General features: G+C 37.0%; 1 protein-coding gene across 1 annotated transcript; it reads left to right on the top strand.

Annotated features, from left to right (window-relative positions):
* Positions 1-3,575: 3,575 nt before the first annotated feature.
* Positions 3,576-16,756, top strand: snx9a (sorting nexin 9a). The gene is made up of 18 exons (XM_057344442.1): positions 3,576-4,038; positions 5,757-5,843; positions 6,333-6,407; positions 6,746-6,832; positions 11,835-11,934; positions 12,610-12,754; positions 12,851-12,938; positions 13,079-13,204; positions 13,288-13,405; positions 13,485-13,615; positions 14,285-14,388; positions 14,474-14,577; positions 14,772-14,849; positions 15,023-15,099; positions 15,328-15,417; positions 15,740-15,854; positions 15,988-16,079; positions 16,174-16,756. Exons 1-18 carry the CDS (start codon positions 4,027-4,029, stop codon positions 16,219-16,221), a joined length of 1,677 nt encoding a protein of 558 aa, XP_057200425.1. The 5' UTR covers positions 3,576-4,026; the 3' UTR covers positions 16,222-16,756.
* Positions 16,757-17,480: the final 724 nt, after the last annotated feature.

The following is a 17,480-nucleotide window of genomic DNA, read 5'->3' as shown; positions in this document are numbered from 1 at the left end:
GCCAAAAAGAGTTTTTCTGTAAGTGGAACATTTGTAAAAATAAATGGAAATTTAGCACACCAGAGGCATTTAGTATAGGTCCTAAAAGGACCAGGAGATTATTTTAATGGCATTTCCACAAAAATCAGATCCACTCACACATACAGCTGGGTGAAGTTTAATGTATTTACTAAACTTCTGTATGTACCTGTAAGTTAAGGGGTAACGGGACATAATTGTGTATCTGTCTGCAACCAAGCTGAAATTAGTAGAATTTGTGTAAAGTGTGTTAAAGACATTTTACAGGAAAGAAGTGCAGTTAAAAACTCGGTTAGTGTTTAAAATATCGAAATATATTCAAAACAAATAAGAGAATAAATAAATTCACTGTGCTCTTAAGATGCAATGGATCAATGAATAGAGAATGCCAAGAACCTCATCTCTAATTACAGATTTTGCGCCAGCAAACTGCATCCATTACCCATTTAATCCAAATCTTTTGCCTGTACTGAATGAGTGTTTATTTATTTGATGTGTATTAGCCTTTTTAATGCTGAAGGAAGATAATACACCTGTGTAGCGGCCAAAGATGCCTCATTGATACAAGTGCTCTAAAACTGAACACAATGAACTTTTTGGCACACTCAATTCACCGAAAGTAATTTATGACCTCCACACACAGAATTTTCCTTGGCAACACGAGAGCGTTAATTAATATGCCTGAGGTAATTTGCAGGTGCACATCTTGATTTATTCTTAGCCCTTTCAGTACACAATACCCCTGAAGGAGCAGGGACAGATAAAGAATAACATTTCGAAATCAATTCAGTCAGGTATATATATATAAACATATATAAAAGCCATTTTAGCTGAAGCGCACTTTAATAAACTGACTGTCCAGCCTTTATTTGGGATAATTTATTGTGATAACAGAGGTTAAGCGACACACTCAATGTTTTATTAATCAACAATATGCAGATAGTTACCGACACATTAAAAACTAGAAACATTTCATTAAATCAAATTAAAGTGCATACTTCATCTGTTTTTGCAAGCTATTATCACCTCATAAATAATACATAGTACATACTACTCATGCTCACAAGCACAGTTTTGTGAGTACAGCTCAGCGTATGGGGATTGAAAAAGGATTGTCTTAGAGAGACCTCTGCTGTTCTAAGCTTATAAATGCAATATTAAATCAGAAAATCTTTTTCATGCCTCTCTGAGCACGCCTCTAAAAGTTTATTCTCACCTGAAGAGTAAAATGTTACACAATAATCTATTATGGCAGTATGTTTTGTATTTTCAATTTAGTTTTTCACTTAGTTTTTGGTTTTTAAAATGTCTGTACTTTTGCCAATAAAGCGTGATCTCGCAAGAATTCAGAACTATTTTACGAATTGGCTAAATCCTCTACTTGTAACTGAGATCAAACTAATTTACACAAATTAGCTATCTCGTAAAATAGTCACGTATTGCCGTGAGATTTTTTTATAAATCCTCTCATCATTTACTCATCCTCATGTTGCACTCATGTTGCTGTTTCCTCTGTGGAACATAAAGAAAAAATGTTGCTGATGTGTTGAATCTGCTTTTTTTCCATGCAATGAAAGTCAATGGAGACTGAGTCTGTCTCTAAAATTTTGTTAAACACGTCGTTTTATGTTACACAAAAGATTAAGTTATTTGGGTTCGGCATGACATATGGGTGAGTAAATGATAACAGAATTTTCATTTTCATTTAGGGTAAACTGTCTCTTTAAATCCAATAGCTCATATAATTTAGCAGATTCACATGCCTAATTTTGAAGCAGCTAATTCGGTCAATAATGACTTACAAACTGGGCTATAAAGCCATGGATATAACCTTGCAGCAGCATCTCATCCAAATCTTCTTTTCACGGATTAAAAATGCATCAGCCAGCTGTGAAGCCACGATGAATAGCAAGAATATGTAAATGTTGCTTAAACATTGTGTAATTGTATTGAATTTGTTAGAATTCCAATAGCCATGCGATTAAGCCACATACAGTATAACTGAAACAAATATAACCAAGATTTAATTGTGAATTATTTTATTTTCCTTCATCTCATTCAACTTTTTCATTCAAAGTTATACCCCGCTGACTCTGAGAAAGGGAACAAATAAAGATCACTGAATGTAAAGGATGCATTAAATTAGAAACACCCTGAACCTCCCACCACCTGCATCTCTCATTGACTTCCATCTCTCAACTCATCAGTATTCCATAACAAGAGAGCATCTCTGTTTTGGTGCTCTCCCTCCTGTGTCTCCTCAGACTGATGTGGAGGACGGCGAACAAAAGTGGAACACAATCAGTGCCGAGCAGCTGCTGGCATCATGACCCCCAACCCCCCCAACCTCTCTGTCTCCCTCTCTCTCACACACACACACACGCACGCACGCACGCAAACACACACACACAGCCTTGAAAATGACCACATAACCTTCACCAAACTGGGAATCTCCCTAGGCAACTGACGGGGTTCTGCTCCAGTGGGACTGTATTCCAGTAAATCATCTATGTCATGAGCTTACTGTACATGCTGTACATTCACCTACTGCATGTACTTCATACTGAATACGAGAGAGAGAGAGAGAGCGAGAGAGAAAGAGAGAGAGAGAGAGCGAGAGAGAGAGATAGGACAGACGGACTATCCTACTATGGGAGTCAATGGGGGGCAAAATCTGTCTGGTTATAAGCATTCTTACAAATATCTTTCTCTGTGTTCATCAGAACAAAGAAATTTATACAGATTTGGAACAACTCGAAAGTGAGTAAATGATGACAGAATTTTCATTTTTGGGTGAAGTATCAAGGCATAGTTCACCCAAAAATGAAAATTCTGTCATCAATTACTCACTCTCTAGTTGTTGCGAACCTGTATACATTTCTTTGTTTGGTTTAACACAGAGAAAGATATTTGGACGAATGCTCGTAACCAAACAGATCTTGGACCCCCTTGGCTACCATAGTAGGAAAAATGACAATAGTAGTCAAAAGTGCCCAAGAACTGTTTGCTGTCCTACATTCTTCAAAATATCGTATTTTGTGTTCATTGAGTGCACACTTTAACATACTTTGGAGATCTTGAACATTTCTGTTTTGTAAAAAAAATTGATTCATCTTTGAGAAAATATTCAGATTTTTTGAGAAACTGGATTATTTATTATTTTTTTAGCTTTAAGTCGTAGCAACTTTGTGCGTAAATGAATCTAGAATATAAGAAAGTTTGCTTTTTGGAATTAAATTACAAAAGAAAAAGATATATAATATTCTATTTTTTAGATGCACTTTAAACGGGGTCTGGGCCTTTGACTTTGCCTTTTAAATCCAGTAGATGGCAATCTTACCTCACAATGGGTGTGCTCAAATATTTTCCTCACTCATGTTTGTTTTTAATCCACACCTGAAGTCTACCCATACTATATACATAATTCTATACTGTATCCACACCTACATCCACCTTTAAGTGTCACCCATAGCGATCATAGGAAAGCCTGTTCTTCTGAAAACCTGCACTGACACGCCTCAAACACTTCCACAACGTTTTACTGCTAAAAAGCACAATGTATTTAAAATAAACCCGTATTCGCATGCGTCAGTGTTGGAAAGCGTGTTTTTTCCCCCAAAATGTAATGAAATCGTGATATGTAGTGTTTCACTGCACTGTGTCTCAACAGTTGTTTACATGCTCTTGGCTGGGCGGTGAGTTGGAGGACGATCCTTTTGGCATCTCAAGAAGTCATTTCTCGGCCAATGTGCTCAAGTTTTCCGGCTCTGGGTCTGGGGAAGAGGACGAAACGTCTACATTTCTAACGCCCATCGGGTTTTTATGGGTCAGATAACAGGATTTTATCGAGCGAGGTTTCGCTAAGCGGTAGCATACATGTATTGTATTGCTGCTGCATAACCGGGGCAAGCAAACGCGAAATTCTTGCTGCGTTTAGAGATAGAAAGGGTTGTTTAACAACGTTTGCTGATGTCGCATGTTAATGGTGATTAAATAATCGATACCACGATGGCAATGAAGGTAAGTTTTTACCACATCGATATAAACACTAATGACGCGGCGCGTTTGCTGGTGTAGCGAGTCGACGAAATGCACCTTGTGCAGTTAAGTCACAACTGTGTTTATGTGAGTTTTTCTTAAAGAATTATACCAACTTTATAAAAACGTAAACATTTGAAATAAATGTAGACTATAGGCAGTAAGTTTTTTTTAAGTCGTTTATGCTTATCAATGTGTTTATGTGACAAATTCAGCTGATCTTAGGACTTGCTAACGTCATTACACCGCGCTACACTGTTTGAGAAAACGGTTTCTAACATGCTTGGGACATTTGGCAGCTGTATAGCAGGAAAACAAAATACATATTTTACTAACCATTCGCGTAAGTATTTATTCAGCATGGGTAGTTAGACGCGGCCTGTCAACAACAAACTGTCACGCACAACCCTTAGGAAATAACCATATTGTACTAGTGAATGTGAACCAACGATCGCTAGGTGTTTCTGGCAGATGGATTACCATTTGTTTTGACGTAGTTTAACTACATATATCATGTTTAAACTATGGGTATTGTACAGTGAGAACGTAGTATTTTACTACAAAAATGATGGTAATATAGAAAAAGCATGGTTGCCATAAAAGGAGCGCTTAACGCGTCTAAAAATACCACACTTTTATATTATTTGAGGTAATAATATATACTAGTCTAGTAAGTAGTCTCTTTAGACAGCATGTATGGATATTATTCTGAGTTGGATCGCGCGCCAGTTACCCCACACATCCATTTCACGTCTCCTGCATGTGTCCAGTCTGTTGCTTTGAGCAGGAACATGGTGCATCCTGTTTGGAACAAAGCCCGAGGGAACTTGTCATTCAGTGATAGTCAATTTTGTAAACCGAACAGTCAGCCAAATCATTCCAGTAAACATGTCATATTGATCTGAATAAACACTGAATATGGAATATGAGCTAGGTCAGAGGCCGTGTCACCTAGTAAACCACTTCTTCATATTTTTGGCCTGCATGCTTGCTTTATTGTTTGTTGGTTGCTGGTCATTTAAACAACCCTCATGTGTGTGTGCATGCGGAACTTTCTGGAGGTGTGACATTGCCGTCAACAAATGAAAGGCGCAAGTGTATGTTTCTTGACTTGGGAACTGTTTATAGTAAAGGCATTAACAGGATCATTTAAATCGCTTACATTTTTGCTTAGTTTTACATATTATTTGATGTCATATTTATATATTTAACCTGCATTTAAACAAAAAATGAAATAAGTAAGGGATAATCCACAGCTAGCCGTGCGTTAAAGGGTTATAATGCACGACGTGGAGTCCAAGAACCACCCGACGCGAAGCCTCTGCGAAGTGCATTAGAATCCTTTAACACACGGCTAGCTGTGGATTATCCCGCTTATACCATGGTCATTTGCCAAGTTAAATCTTTTATTGATGTTTACAGTGAAATTCAACAGGGTGAAAATTACAGTGATTTTGTCAGTTACATTTCAAATGTTATCAAACTTACTGGAGCTACCTGTGCGTTAAAGGGTTTTAATGCACACCTTCCAGCCAATCAGAATCGAGTATTCAAAAAGACCATGGTATAAAGCCTATTAATGTTTATGAAAGGTTTATTTCAGCGTCATTCTACATAACCTGTTGTCTATACCACACTAAAATATTCATGCACTTATTGTTAGACGTTACCCATATGTTTGGCTTGTGCTTTGTCTACAGGCCCAGGTATTGTATGACTTCACCGCCGAGCCCGGCAACAATGAGCTTACTGTTCAAGAAGGTGAAATACTCACGGTCACTAACCAGGTGAGTAAGCTCAGCGATGTAGTTCTAACATTTGAAATGATGCTGTCAGCTGGACAAGACTGAATGATATGCGTGTATATTACTGTTTATAGGTATGGTAAAATTATCATATTTGTTTCATTGTGTGAACTCTTAACAATATTTCCCTTCAATTTCAAATAAAAAATATTCCATTCCGGTAAATGAAAACTGGAGAAACAGGTCAAAATAGCAGACCTCAAAAACTGCAAAGAAAACAAATTCATATTCACTTTTAAGCAATACAGCACCACATGCATTTAGCGAAAGTTCTTTTTAATTTTATCACAGTTTTCATGTGTCTTGTCATGCTGTCAGTCTTTCACATTGCTGTTACTTTGAGGTTTGATTTTGTTGAAATTCAACTGACACGACTTGAATGGCCACACTGCATCTAGAAATGCTGATTCAATTAAAATTTGGAGTGTTCTGCTCATTTTTTTCTGTGGCTGTTTATTTTGTGTTGTGTAGATTGTTGGTGGTGGCTGGGTTGAAGCTCGAAACTCCAGAGGAGACACAGGCCTGGTGCCAGAGGACTATATTGAGGTAAAAGAACACTGTAATCATCATCTACAACAATTAAGTGTGGGTTTATAGTATACCTGGGATGGGAAAAACAAAAATAAAGTAAACATCTCTTTACTATCTAGAGACCACCCCACTGAGAATGTTTTCTAAGGAATTTTACTGGTTTTTTATTTCGTGCATTTTTTCTTTAATACCGTCACAAAACGTTATTCATCATATGAAATCATATCTGAGGTGTAACTGGCAGGGATATGACAGAAATACACTTAATTTAGTATTGTCATTTACTGTATACCACTCCAAATGTCGAATATATTGAATATACAGGATTCTCAAATATATTTTCATGTTTGCAGCTCAACCCCGGTAGCGCAAATGCAGCGCCGACGGAGCACAACGACGCTTACAATCGTGATCACAACAACAGCTCAGCAAATACTCAGGTACCATTGTAAATGAATCCACACATTAGTTAAATCAGTTTAGTTACATTTTTTGGAGAAACATTCCTAGGTTTTGAGTCCACAGATAGTTTTGAAATGTAGTTTGAGATATTTGTTACAATTCCAGTAATCAAATCTCCCTGTCGTGCTTCAGTACTTCCTCAAATGAAATGTAAAGCAGGTCTCTATGAATAGCCATGATCACAACTCAAATCTCGGTTTTTCTTCCTCATTTCCCCTGCCACCTTTTACTTGAAATCTGCATTCATTTAATCAGCACTGTGGTGAGCATAACATTGCATAAAGGCCCTGTGTGTCATCCACAGTTGAAATCCATTTCCTGTGGAAGCAGGAAAATGAGAGTAAATGGGACTCATTATAGCTGTAGACATTAGGCACGAGGACCGCTCTCTCTCTCTCTCCTAGTAGGTTGTCAGATGTCCACACTTTGTTTTGTGCACTGCAACAGTGCGTATGTAATGGCGTTTGATTGTTCGGCAGTCTGTTGGCAGTCTGCGGGGATGAGAAGTGAAATCCATTCTCACCATTAAGCTTGGGCCAGGTTGGTCGCAGATGGAGAAAAATTTGGCAGAATTTTAGCAAGAATGCAGTCAGTCTGATAATGGTCTTTTTAGACGAGAAATCTACTCTACCAGTCATGCTTGGTCACACTTCCCTGAATGTGTGTTTCTCAAAGCTTTTCGGTCTTGAATCTAATGCATAAATGATTGAAATTAGTTTTGTAGAACAACATAAAATGTGCCTATGAATTGATTTTTTATTCAACTAAAATTGTAATTTTGCTATGTTTTAATGGATAAGTTGGAGCGGATGGTGAAGGAAAAGCAGCCAACAAGTGGCCATCATAAATTGGAACACCCTCAGTACTGTTTAGAAAGCAGCCCTGGTTGGCACATGTAGTTGGTTGATAGAGTCCAGAAGATATAAGATTGTTTTCATTGGTCATTAAAAGAGTCAAATACTTTAATATATGCTTTATTTATTTAATAAATGTATTTAATTGAAATGTATTGAATTGAATAATGTCACCATGAAATAATAATGGATGTTCACTTTTAGTATAAAATGTGAGGTAAACTAACTGTTTTAAACTAAAAACTGAAAATGGTTAATGCGTTTTGGCTGTTCATTTACTTAACAGCGTTTTGGGGACTGAATGCGCAAACTTTTGAAAACGGGTCTAAAAAGTGCAAGTTTTTGAAGACGACTGCGTTATCGCCTCCGTGTAAACTGGCGTTTTTCAAAAACGATGACGTTATACGCATGCGTAAGGCATTAAGAATGTATAGTATGAGTTCATTTAAACTCTTGCTTTTTGTGTGCATGTATTTAAATAGGATGTTTTGATTTTATGCTGTCTCTGTAGTTTCTCTGTAGTGATTCTCTGTCTCTGTAGTTTTTGAGTGTTTATTTAATTTTTTCATTAATTAAAGTGACAGGTTACAAATTCTGTCATCATTTACTCACTCTCTTGTTACAAAACCAACGCAAGTGAATGGGTGCCATTGCTTTTCGATTAACAACATCCTTTAAAATATCTTCTTTTGTGTCCTTTGGAAGAAAGAAAGTCATACAGGTTTGAAATTACAAGGGAGTGAGCAAATGATGACAGAATTTTCACTTTAAATCTACACATTGTCATTTGACACATTATACTACGTATAAATATATAAAGTGCCCTGATGGAATATTTTTCACATTTGATTGCCATATTTTGCATTTATCTCAATGGGTGGAAAATTGTTTCTTTAGTAAAGCACATTTGCAGAGAAATTGAACAAATTCTCTAACGTTTCCATCAGCATCTGAGTCAGTCACATTTGGGGGGTCCACAACACCAAAGCATTAATGATGATAAACACATGAGTAATGTTGTGTTCAGGGCAAATTGGTGTAGGCTGTCTTAATAAGTGAAGCCAGGAAGCAAGAGAAATGGTTTTGCGGGGCTGTGACTTCGTATTTACTAGCATCAAGGTCAGGTGTATTGATGAAATTGGCCATTAAGTTGTAGACTAATGGACAAAAACAGACTCGAGAGCCTCTGGCCTTTAGTACCTAAAGCACAACTAGCCCTTTTCTCAGCAGGCAACTTTTCGAGAGACATATTTTTATACCTTATGTGCAACTCATTTGTGACCATTTTTCCAGGTATGGAAGCTTGTTGTTATTGACTTCTTCGTAATGAACGAACAAAGTCATGGTTTCAACAAACAATTTTCCGCGTCTTGACATAAAAACAGAAGTACTTTGGATTGTGGTGACATTAAAAGCATCTCAGAAACTTTCCGTCTGCTTAAAGTAGGACTAGGAATGGCTATAAGAATTTGATTTTGTAATGAATTATAACTAGTTTAGGTTACAAGGACCATTTTGATGACTGAAACATGCAAGAAACTGTGAGAATTTAACAGTGTAAACCATAAGGCAGCCATGTTTTTGATAATGTCCAAGGATTGTATGCCATATATAGACAGTGAATTGTTGTAATCTAGTTTTGAGAAACATTTAGCTCTAGTTTTGTTAAAGGGGTCATATGACTATTTTCGAATATTTTCGTTTGTTTTAGATGTAAGGCAATGTGTATACTAGGGTTGGGCAGATAGACGATGCCATCGTCCATAGACGATGCCATCGTCCATCGCCGATGGCTGATAGACATCACGATGGTGAGCCGGTATCGTGATTCGAAAAAAGATTTCACTTTTGTCACGTGACGCTCGCTTCTCTGTGCTGCAGGCTTCAAATCGCGTTGTAAACAAATATGAACAAAGCTAATGGGCATAAAACCTGACACTGTACAGATCAGACTAGCCTGACTTTTTAACTGTGGAGCTCGCGCTGTAAAAAAAAGGATGCGCAGTTTGCGCTGACCCGCCTGACTTAATAACTGTATAAAGAAGACGCTTGTCTTCGCAGCCCACGTTGTATAAAGACATCGCGTGTCTGCACAGCTCGCATTTTATAAAGAAGATACGCCTCACTTAATAACTATTTTATTGAATATAACATCACAATAACAGTGGAGCTCGTGCTGTGTAAAGAGGACACGCAGTTTGCGCAGACCCACCTGACTTAATAACTGTATAAAGAAGACGCATGTCTTCGTAGCCCGCGTTGTATAAAGACATCGCGTGTCTGGACAGCTCACGTTTTATAAAGAAGATGCGCCTCACTTAATAACTATTTTATTGAATATAACATCACAATAACAGTGGAGCTCGCACTGTATAAAGAGGACGCACAGTTTGCACAGACCCACCTGACTTAATAACTGTATAAAGAAGACGCGTGTCTGCGCAGCCCGCGTTGTATAAAGAAGACGTGCCTCACTTTATAACTCTTTTATTGAATGTAACATCAGAATCAGTGTTGGGCAAGTTACTCTGAAAAAGTAATTAATTACTAGTTACTAAATTACAAATTCAATAGTGTAATTAGATTACTGTACAAATTACTCTCTCCAAAAAGTATTTAATTACTTATTGCTAATAACTTTAATTAGTTAAGTGATTCAAGGATAGACATGAAACGGCTCTTTTAATTCATTCAAATAAATACTATAAAACTACATAAAGCAGTATTATTAACTGACCAAAGTATTACAAATGTGAGAATTATACATTAAAGCACGATTTTAAAGTTAGATTTTGAATTTTGATGTTAATTCCACTATTTCACACACATATTACACAAAGTATTTAGTTTAATTACTGTACATCAGAAGTAACTGTAATTAAATTACAGAAAAAATAAGAGAAATCCCTTACTTTACTTTTTCAAGGGAAAAGTAATTAAATTACAGTAACTAATTACTTAGTACCTAGTTACACCCAACACTGATTAGAATAACATTGGAGCTCGCTCTGTATAAAATTTATAACTGTATAAGGAAGATGCGTTTCTGCGCAGCTCGCGTTGTATAATGAAGACGCGCCTCACTTTATAACTCTTTTATTGAATATAACATCAGAATAAAAATACAATCTAGCCTCACTTTATAACTGTGAAGCTCGCAATGTACAGATGAAACACGCCTGATTTTATAACTGCCCAGCTCGCGCTGTACAAAGAAGATGTGTCTCTGAGCAGCTCGTGCCACATGTGACTCACTTTATAACGCTGCAGGGCGATGTCATCGTCCGTCGCGATGTTTCACTGTAGCATTGTGTGATGCCAATTTGATAGACATCGCCCAACCCTAGTGTATACACGATTTAAGGTTCAAAAACGCTGTATTTTCCACATAGCGTGCATGTTTGTATCTTCTCTTTGCCCCGCCTCTCTGAAACACGCAGATTTTTTACAAAGCTCATCGCTCTGAAAAGCGAGGTGTGCTATGATTGGCCAGTTAACCAGTGCGTAGTGATTGGTTGAATACTGCAAGCGTGTGACGGAAATGTGACGCCTCTTACCATATTTGGAACATCAGGTTCCAAAGCAATTGTACTGACAGGTACGCCACCTTACTTGCGTATACATTTGGGCGGTATTAGTCAACTCATACCACGAACTGACGTAGATTTGTGGGGGTGTGGTTACACGAGGCGTTTCAGGCAGGTCTGGGTGAGCATTCGCTTTTAGATAGAATGCATCTTTTGTTCCAACACTTTCATTTTTGCAATTTTACGTGTCTAATACATGCATGGGCAACATACCAAAGACACATTAAAACACATATTCACACCATATGACCCCTTTAAAGCTAAATTCATCTGATGTTTTTTATTGTAATGGGTGAGGCATCTAGGATAATAAGCTTTTTCTGGCCCTCATATTAAACTACCTGCATCTTATGTTGGGGTTTGTGTGATCAGATTCAGGAGCGGTGTAGAGTGGGTACAGTTGATCTTTTGTATAATTTAGCTGAAAGAAACCACTTGAAATCCAAAGAAATAATAAGCTCCAGAAAATACCGGATCAAATGTCTAAAACGTCAGCACGTGTATAGTGGGGGATGATGACATGAATGCTTTTCATTTAGGGGGTTAATGGAAATGAGGCTTCGACCGCCACGACATGGTCCAACAACTGCACTGCAGACAACTGGAATTACACTGAACAGGAAACAGCAGGCAACAATGGTAGGAGAAATAGCCTATCATCAACTACAATCTCAATGAAATATTTGAAATCTGAGCTTTTTGTTATAGGAACTTGGAAACTTCTCTCAGTTATCTGAAACATTCAGCATGCCTCAGAAGAAGTCCTTTAGGTTTCTGAAGTAGTCAAATATAAGCAGCAAGTAATTGTCTTTGCTTGTGCTTCCTACATTTGAGAGAATTATTTGTGTTTGAACTTGGATTCCCGTATGAATATGATTTATCTCTAATTTACATCTATATCCTGAAGGGGAACTGAACTACGGTAGCAGACGGTGTACAAGGATGTTAGTTAGTATGAAAACTATTAATGCAAATGTGTATTCCTATGTGTTTGAACTACAATTATTCTTTGTGTTTATAGGCACAATTATTTATTTTTAAGAATAACAGGTAAAAAATTTTAGGTAAAAAACATTGTAAATTCTGATTTGATGAGCTGCCTTTAAACCTGCGAACACGCATTCTCTATTCAATAGGTTTTACATATTATCATACATTTTATTCCCTGTGTCAACTTGAAATCAATGACCATATTTTTTCTCCATAAATTAACAACTAAAATGCTTTAAGAAAGGCCAGTTTTTAAATGTGGTAGTGTATTATTCCTGCTGTATGCTATGTTGATAGGTGCTGATGTTGTGTTGTGACCCTCAGGTTCTCTCTATTCCTTTGATGACGAATGGGACGATGATTCTGATGATGGAAAGTCCACTGGCGGCTATGGCGACCCCCAAACAGATGATGGTGGAGCAATGCAACGGGGTGGGGCTCACTCCACAATGAAGATATCTCTAAACAAGTAAAAGCTGTTTTAATACTGTCAAAAATGATTACAGTCTGGTCAAGAAATATAAAGTACACATTTCTTTAAAGGTTTGACTTCATTTTGTTGTAGGTTTCCAGGGTTCTCAAAGACCCCAAACCCAGAGGTGTATTTGCTTACCAAGCACGTTGCCAAAGGAAATGAAAGACTCCCAATTTATGCAAGTTATTTTTGGTTTTCTCACATTTAAGACGTGTACTATACTTTATACATTGTTATACATTCAAAAATCTTAAGATTTCAATACTGCATGATGCATAAGAGAAAATGCTGTTCTTTAGCTTTTCATTGTAATTGCAGTCGGGTGAGGTGGGTCCAGTTTGGTTGTACCCACAAGCTCAGTTAGATTGTATGGTGGCTGATCCCAAAAAAGGTTCAAAAATGTACGGTCTGAAGAGCTACATCGAATACCAAATCACACCTAACGTAAGTTTCCTTCCAACACCCCTCTGGAACTGCTTCTTTTTTCTTTAATGTTATTTATCTCGGTTTATTTGAATGTTTTTCAGACTACAAACAGACCAGTCAATCACAGATACAAGCACTTTGATTGGTTATACGAGAGGCTTGTGGAGAAGTTTGGCTGCGCTCTGCCCATCCCATGTCTTCCAGACAAGCAAGTTACAGGTGACAAAATGAAAGCAAAGCTAGTCTTTTTGTTTTTGTTCTTAGGGATGCCTAACATCTGCTGTCCATTCCTGTTTAGGTCGATTCGAGGAGGAATTTATCAAAATGCGCATGGAACGCCTGCAGGGCTGGATGTCCAGGATGTGCCGACATCCGGTTATCTCAAACAGTGAAGTTTTCCAGCTTTTCCTTAACTACAAGGATGAAAAGGTGCATTTGCTGTAATACAAAATACAGAACATGTGCAATGCATAGGCCTACATTCTGACATAAATATGAAGTCTTGCATTCAACCTAAGATTTGAACATTGAATTTTTTTTAAATGTGGCCAGTGATTATGTTAAATGTGATGTGTTGTTTTTACAACGTTAGGATCCGTTGCAAGTTGTGACATCAGCTGGAAACACTGTGGTGCTTTCAAAACATTTCTCTGTTTGTTTGGCACATAAGCATACATTTGGGGTGGGACTAAATCTTTACCAATCTCTTGAAGTTTTCAGGAAACCTGTTTTAAAACAGGTTTCTGTGTATTATTATTTTGATTTAGTTTGGCGATAGTGACTTGAAAATGACACGCTCCATTTGAAAAAAAGAATGAATATGAATGGATTTTTTTGAATGATTTGTCCACTTGTTAAAAGAAATCTACTAAGCCTCAATTACACAAAAATGAAAAAGGTAAAGAGCTCTTGTAATAAATACACACAGGCAAAAGTTCTTCCAATCTTTCAAGTTCTTCCATAGCTTGAGTATTTCCATAATCAAACTTTTGAGATCAAGTCCTTGATAGTGATGATCTTATACAGTATATTGTATGTTGTATAGAATTTATCCATGTTAAAGTAAGATTTACTTGTATTTTTTGTATTATCTATCAGGATTGGAAACTAGGGAAGCGAAAAACGGAGAAAGATGAAGTGGTGGGCGTAAAAATATTCTACACGATAGATCCAGAGCTTCCAGAGCTTGATCCAGCTCAAGTGTGAGGCAATATTTAACTTTACGTAAAACTTATTTAAAAAACTTTGGTTTGACAACACAGTGGTCTTCTCTGAATTTGATTGTAGGGAGCAGAAGTGTGAAACGTATAATCAGTTTACTAAATCTATGGATAACAGTGTTAAAGAACTTCTAGCTGTTGGTCATCTTCACTGGAAGAGATGTACAGGCCGTAAGTTCTTAAATCTCCTCCAACATTACAGTATATGTCTCATGCCAGGGTCCTGAGATATTTTATTTGGATCATGGTGGTTTTGATTCGATGAATTAATTCATTTATTAATTGTAACACCATGTAGATACTTCATAATGTTTTGTGCTAATGTTTTATACGTGATACATAATGTTCTGTTTTTGATTCAACAGCATTGCAAAAGGAGTATCGGCAGATTGGAAAAGCATTTCAGAACCTGTCCTCCGTTTTCAACACCAGTGCATACCCAAGTATTTTTACTTACAGTTATCTTATTTAACTTATTGTCAATTATAACGCTACAAAAAAGCCTATAGTATATTATTATATTTCACATCTAAAGTTGTAGGCAACTCGGACTACTTTGTATTTTTATGATTGTTTGTTTGATATTTGCTTGACGTAATTTGTTTCCTTTTTAAAGGGGAATCGACACTTACCGAAGCGTTAACCGCAACAGGGAAGACGTATGAGGAAATAGCAGAGATCGTTGCTGGACAGGTATCATGCAGTAAATCCAATCTTTTGAAGTCCTTGAACTCTTAACAGTTCCCTTCGTCCAAATCGTTCTGCTTGCTTGTATCCTGCTGCTGTTTCCAAATGTGATAGAATTGTAACAGCCAAGGCCGGCCAATAATAACGCAACCCCTGACTGCTGTTTTTAGAGCGTAAGCCCTTGTTTAAGAATAGAGTAAACCACTCATTTTGGAATTCTTTTTTGTTTATCAGCCAAGAAAAGATCTACACTTCCTGATGGAAACAAACACCGAATATAAGGGACTACTGGGCTGTTTCCCTGACACAATGGGAGTTCACAGGGTACGAAACTTTCACCTCTTTGGTATTTTTACTGATTGCTTGTTCTATTAAAATGGTCATAAATCTAGTGTGTATGATAATGTACACTGAGGCCCAAATGTCTGAGACCACATTACATTGAAAATCTGAGAATAATAATCCACACGAAGTTCATGCTACTAAAGAAAAAAGGGAATAGCAAATTATTTAATTTAAAATTATACATTTTGTATTAAATGAAAAGCATGTTCTCAGACTTCTGGACCACTGTACTGTGAGTCTCATGAACACATTTTAGTCTTTAACAGATAAAAGAAAAGCTGCTATTTTTATATTTCCTCAGGCTGCCATTGATAAAGTAAAAGAAGCCGATCATTTGGTGGCGACGAACAAGATCAGTCCACAAGATAAACGCACAATGGAAAAGAATCTTAGCACGATGTCTTACACATTACAAGGTACATTTGTACAACGTTGTCTGTCAGCCCTTTTATATCTGTGGTTTGGTAATATTACGTTTATTTGTGCATCTGTGTGCTTGTAGTGTTTGTCCCACGCGTGTAATCTTAGTCTTACCATCTGTTTCTCTAGCGGAGATGAATCACTTCCATAGCAACCGTATCTATGACTACAACAGACTGATGCAGTTCTACCTGGAGGAACAGGTGAAATTCTATGAGACGGTGAGTAACAATAAAACACAACAAATATACAGTCTACATTGAATATATATAATGCACTGTGTATGTGATGTCCTGTTGTGTTTTTGTTGGGTAGATTGCAGAAAAGCTGAAGAATGCTCTCAGTCAGTATACTACCATGTGAGGACACGCCCTCAAACCGTGTTTTGTGAATTTTTTACTTATGGCTGCTGGTGTGCTTTTTAACACTCACAATTAACCATCTTGTTTTCACGTAACAAAATAAATGATGCTTTATTTCTTTATAATATAAAACACGTAAAATACAAGGGAGCAAATAATATGTGTACGCATACATAAGATGGAAATCATTAACCAAACATTCCATTCAGAGGAATAGAGGATTATAACTGTTACCGCGGCTAACATGAGTTAACACGCTCCTGCGTAAAGACGAGGTCTCTCAGGGACGCATATGCTCAGGCTGGGCCTTCTACCAAATTACTTTATTAACTTTTAAATTCAATTGTAAGACATGGTTTTATTCTCTGGCAGTGTGTGATTGTAAACAAGTCAGATGTTTATATGTGGTATGTTGTGGATAAAAGCAGTATGTATTTTACCTGTGGTAAAACATTCTATGCAAAAAATCTAAAAATGTCTCTGTCACATATTTTAACTAGCCCTCCAATGTGTAATAAATCTTTCTTTATACTATTCATTGTGCTCCGTGTTGCTTGTATTATTGTCAAAATAGATTTTGCATAGCACAAAAATATCTAAATGTGACTTTTCAGTCTAATCTGCGAGTTGTTTTGACATTACGTTATGGTCCTGGTCAAGGAAGCTGGTGGGTCAGAGTCAGTTTTAGGGAATTTGAAAGAGGAAACAGATCTTTGGCCTTAGAAGGGAAGGGAGGAAATAAGGAGTATAGCGATCTCAGTGTGTGTGTGTGCGCGTGTACAGGGTTTCTGTGGTGGTTATACAGTAAGTTTAGGGGTATAGTATATTAAATATCTTAGTGTAAAAACCTCTATGAAAGTCCTCACACATATAATTAAGCGATGATGCTGTAACAATAATCAGTAATAGTAATCAGTTTTGACTTTATTGAATTTTTTTTCAATTTTGACGATAAATGTTTTTCCGTTTTTGTTTTAACTGATGGTTTGTGAAATGAAATGGTAGAAAAATGTTGAGTTTCTAATCCGCTCCACCCACTTCTGATGCTGTGTGATAGGCAGTTAGTCTTTATGCATGGTACAGATACAGTATGTTATCATAGCAGAGCAGCACAACACAGGAAGTCATCCAATATTACTGTAATACAGCTGCTACATTTGTCAATTAAAAAAAAGTAGGTACGAAATGTAAACAATATTGTGAAATATACATTTAGGCAATAAGTACATGAGCATATGTTCTGCACACATAATAACATTA

Source organism: Triplophysa rosa, linkage group LG10, assembly GCF_024868665.1.
Source record: "Triplophysa rosa linkage group LG10, Trosa_1v2, whole genome shotgun sequence".
NCBI classification, from domain to species: Eukaryota; Metazoa; Chordata; class Actinopteri; order Cypriniformes; family Nemacheilidae; genus Triplophysa; species Triplophysa rosa.
Note: the sequence above shows the minus strand (reverse complement) of the source record. Positions and strands in the feature narration are given on the sequence as shown.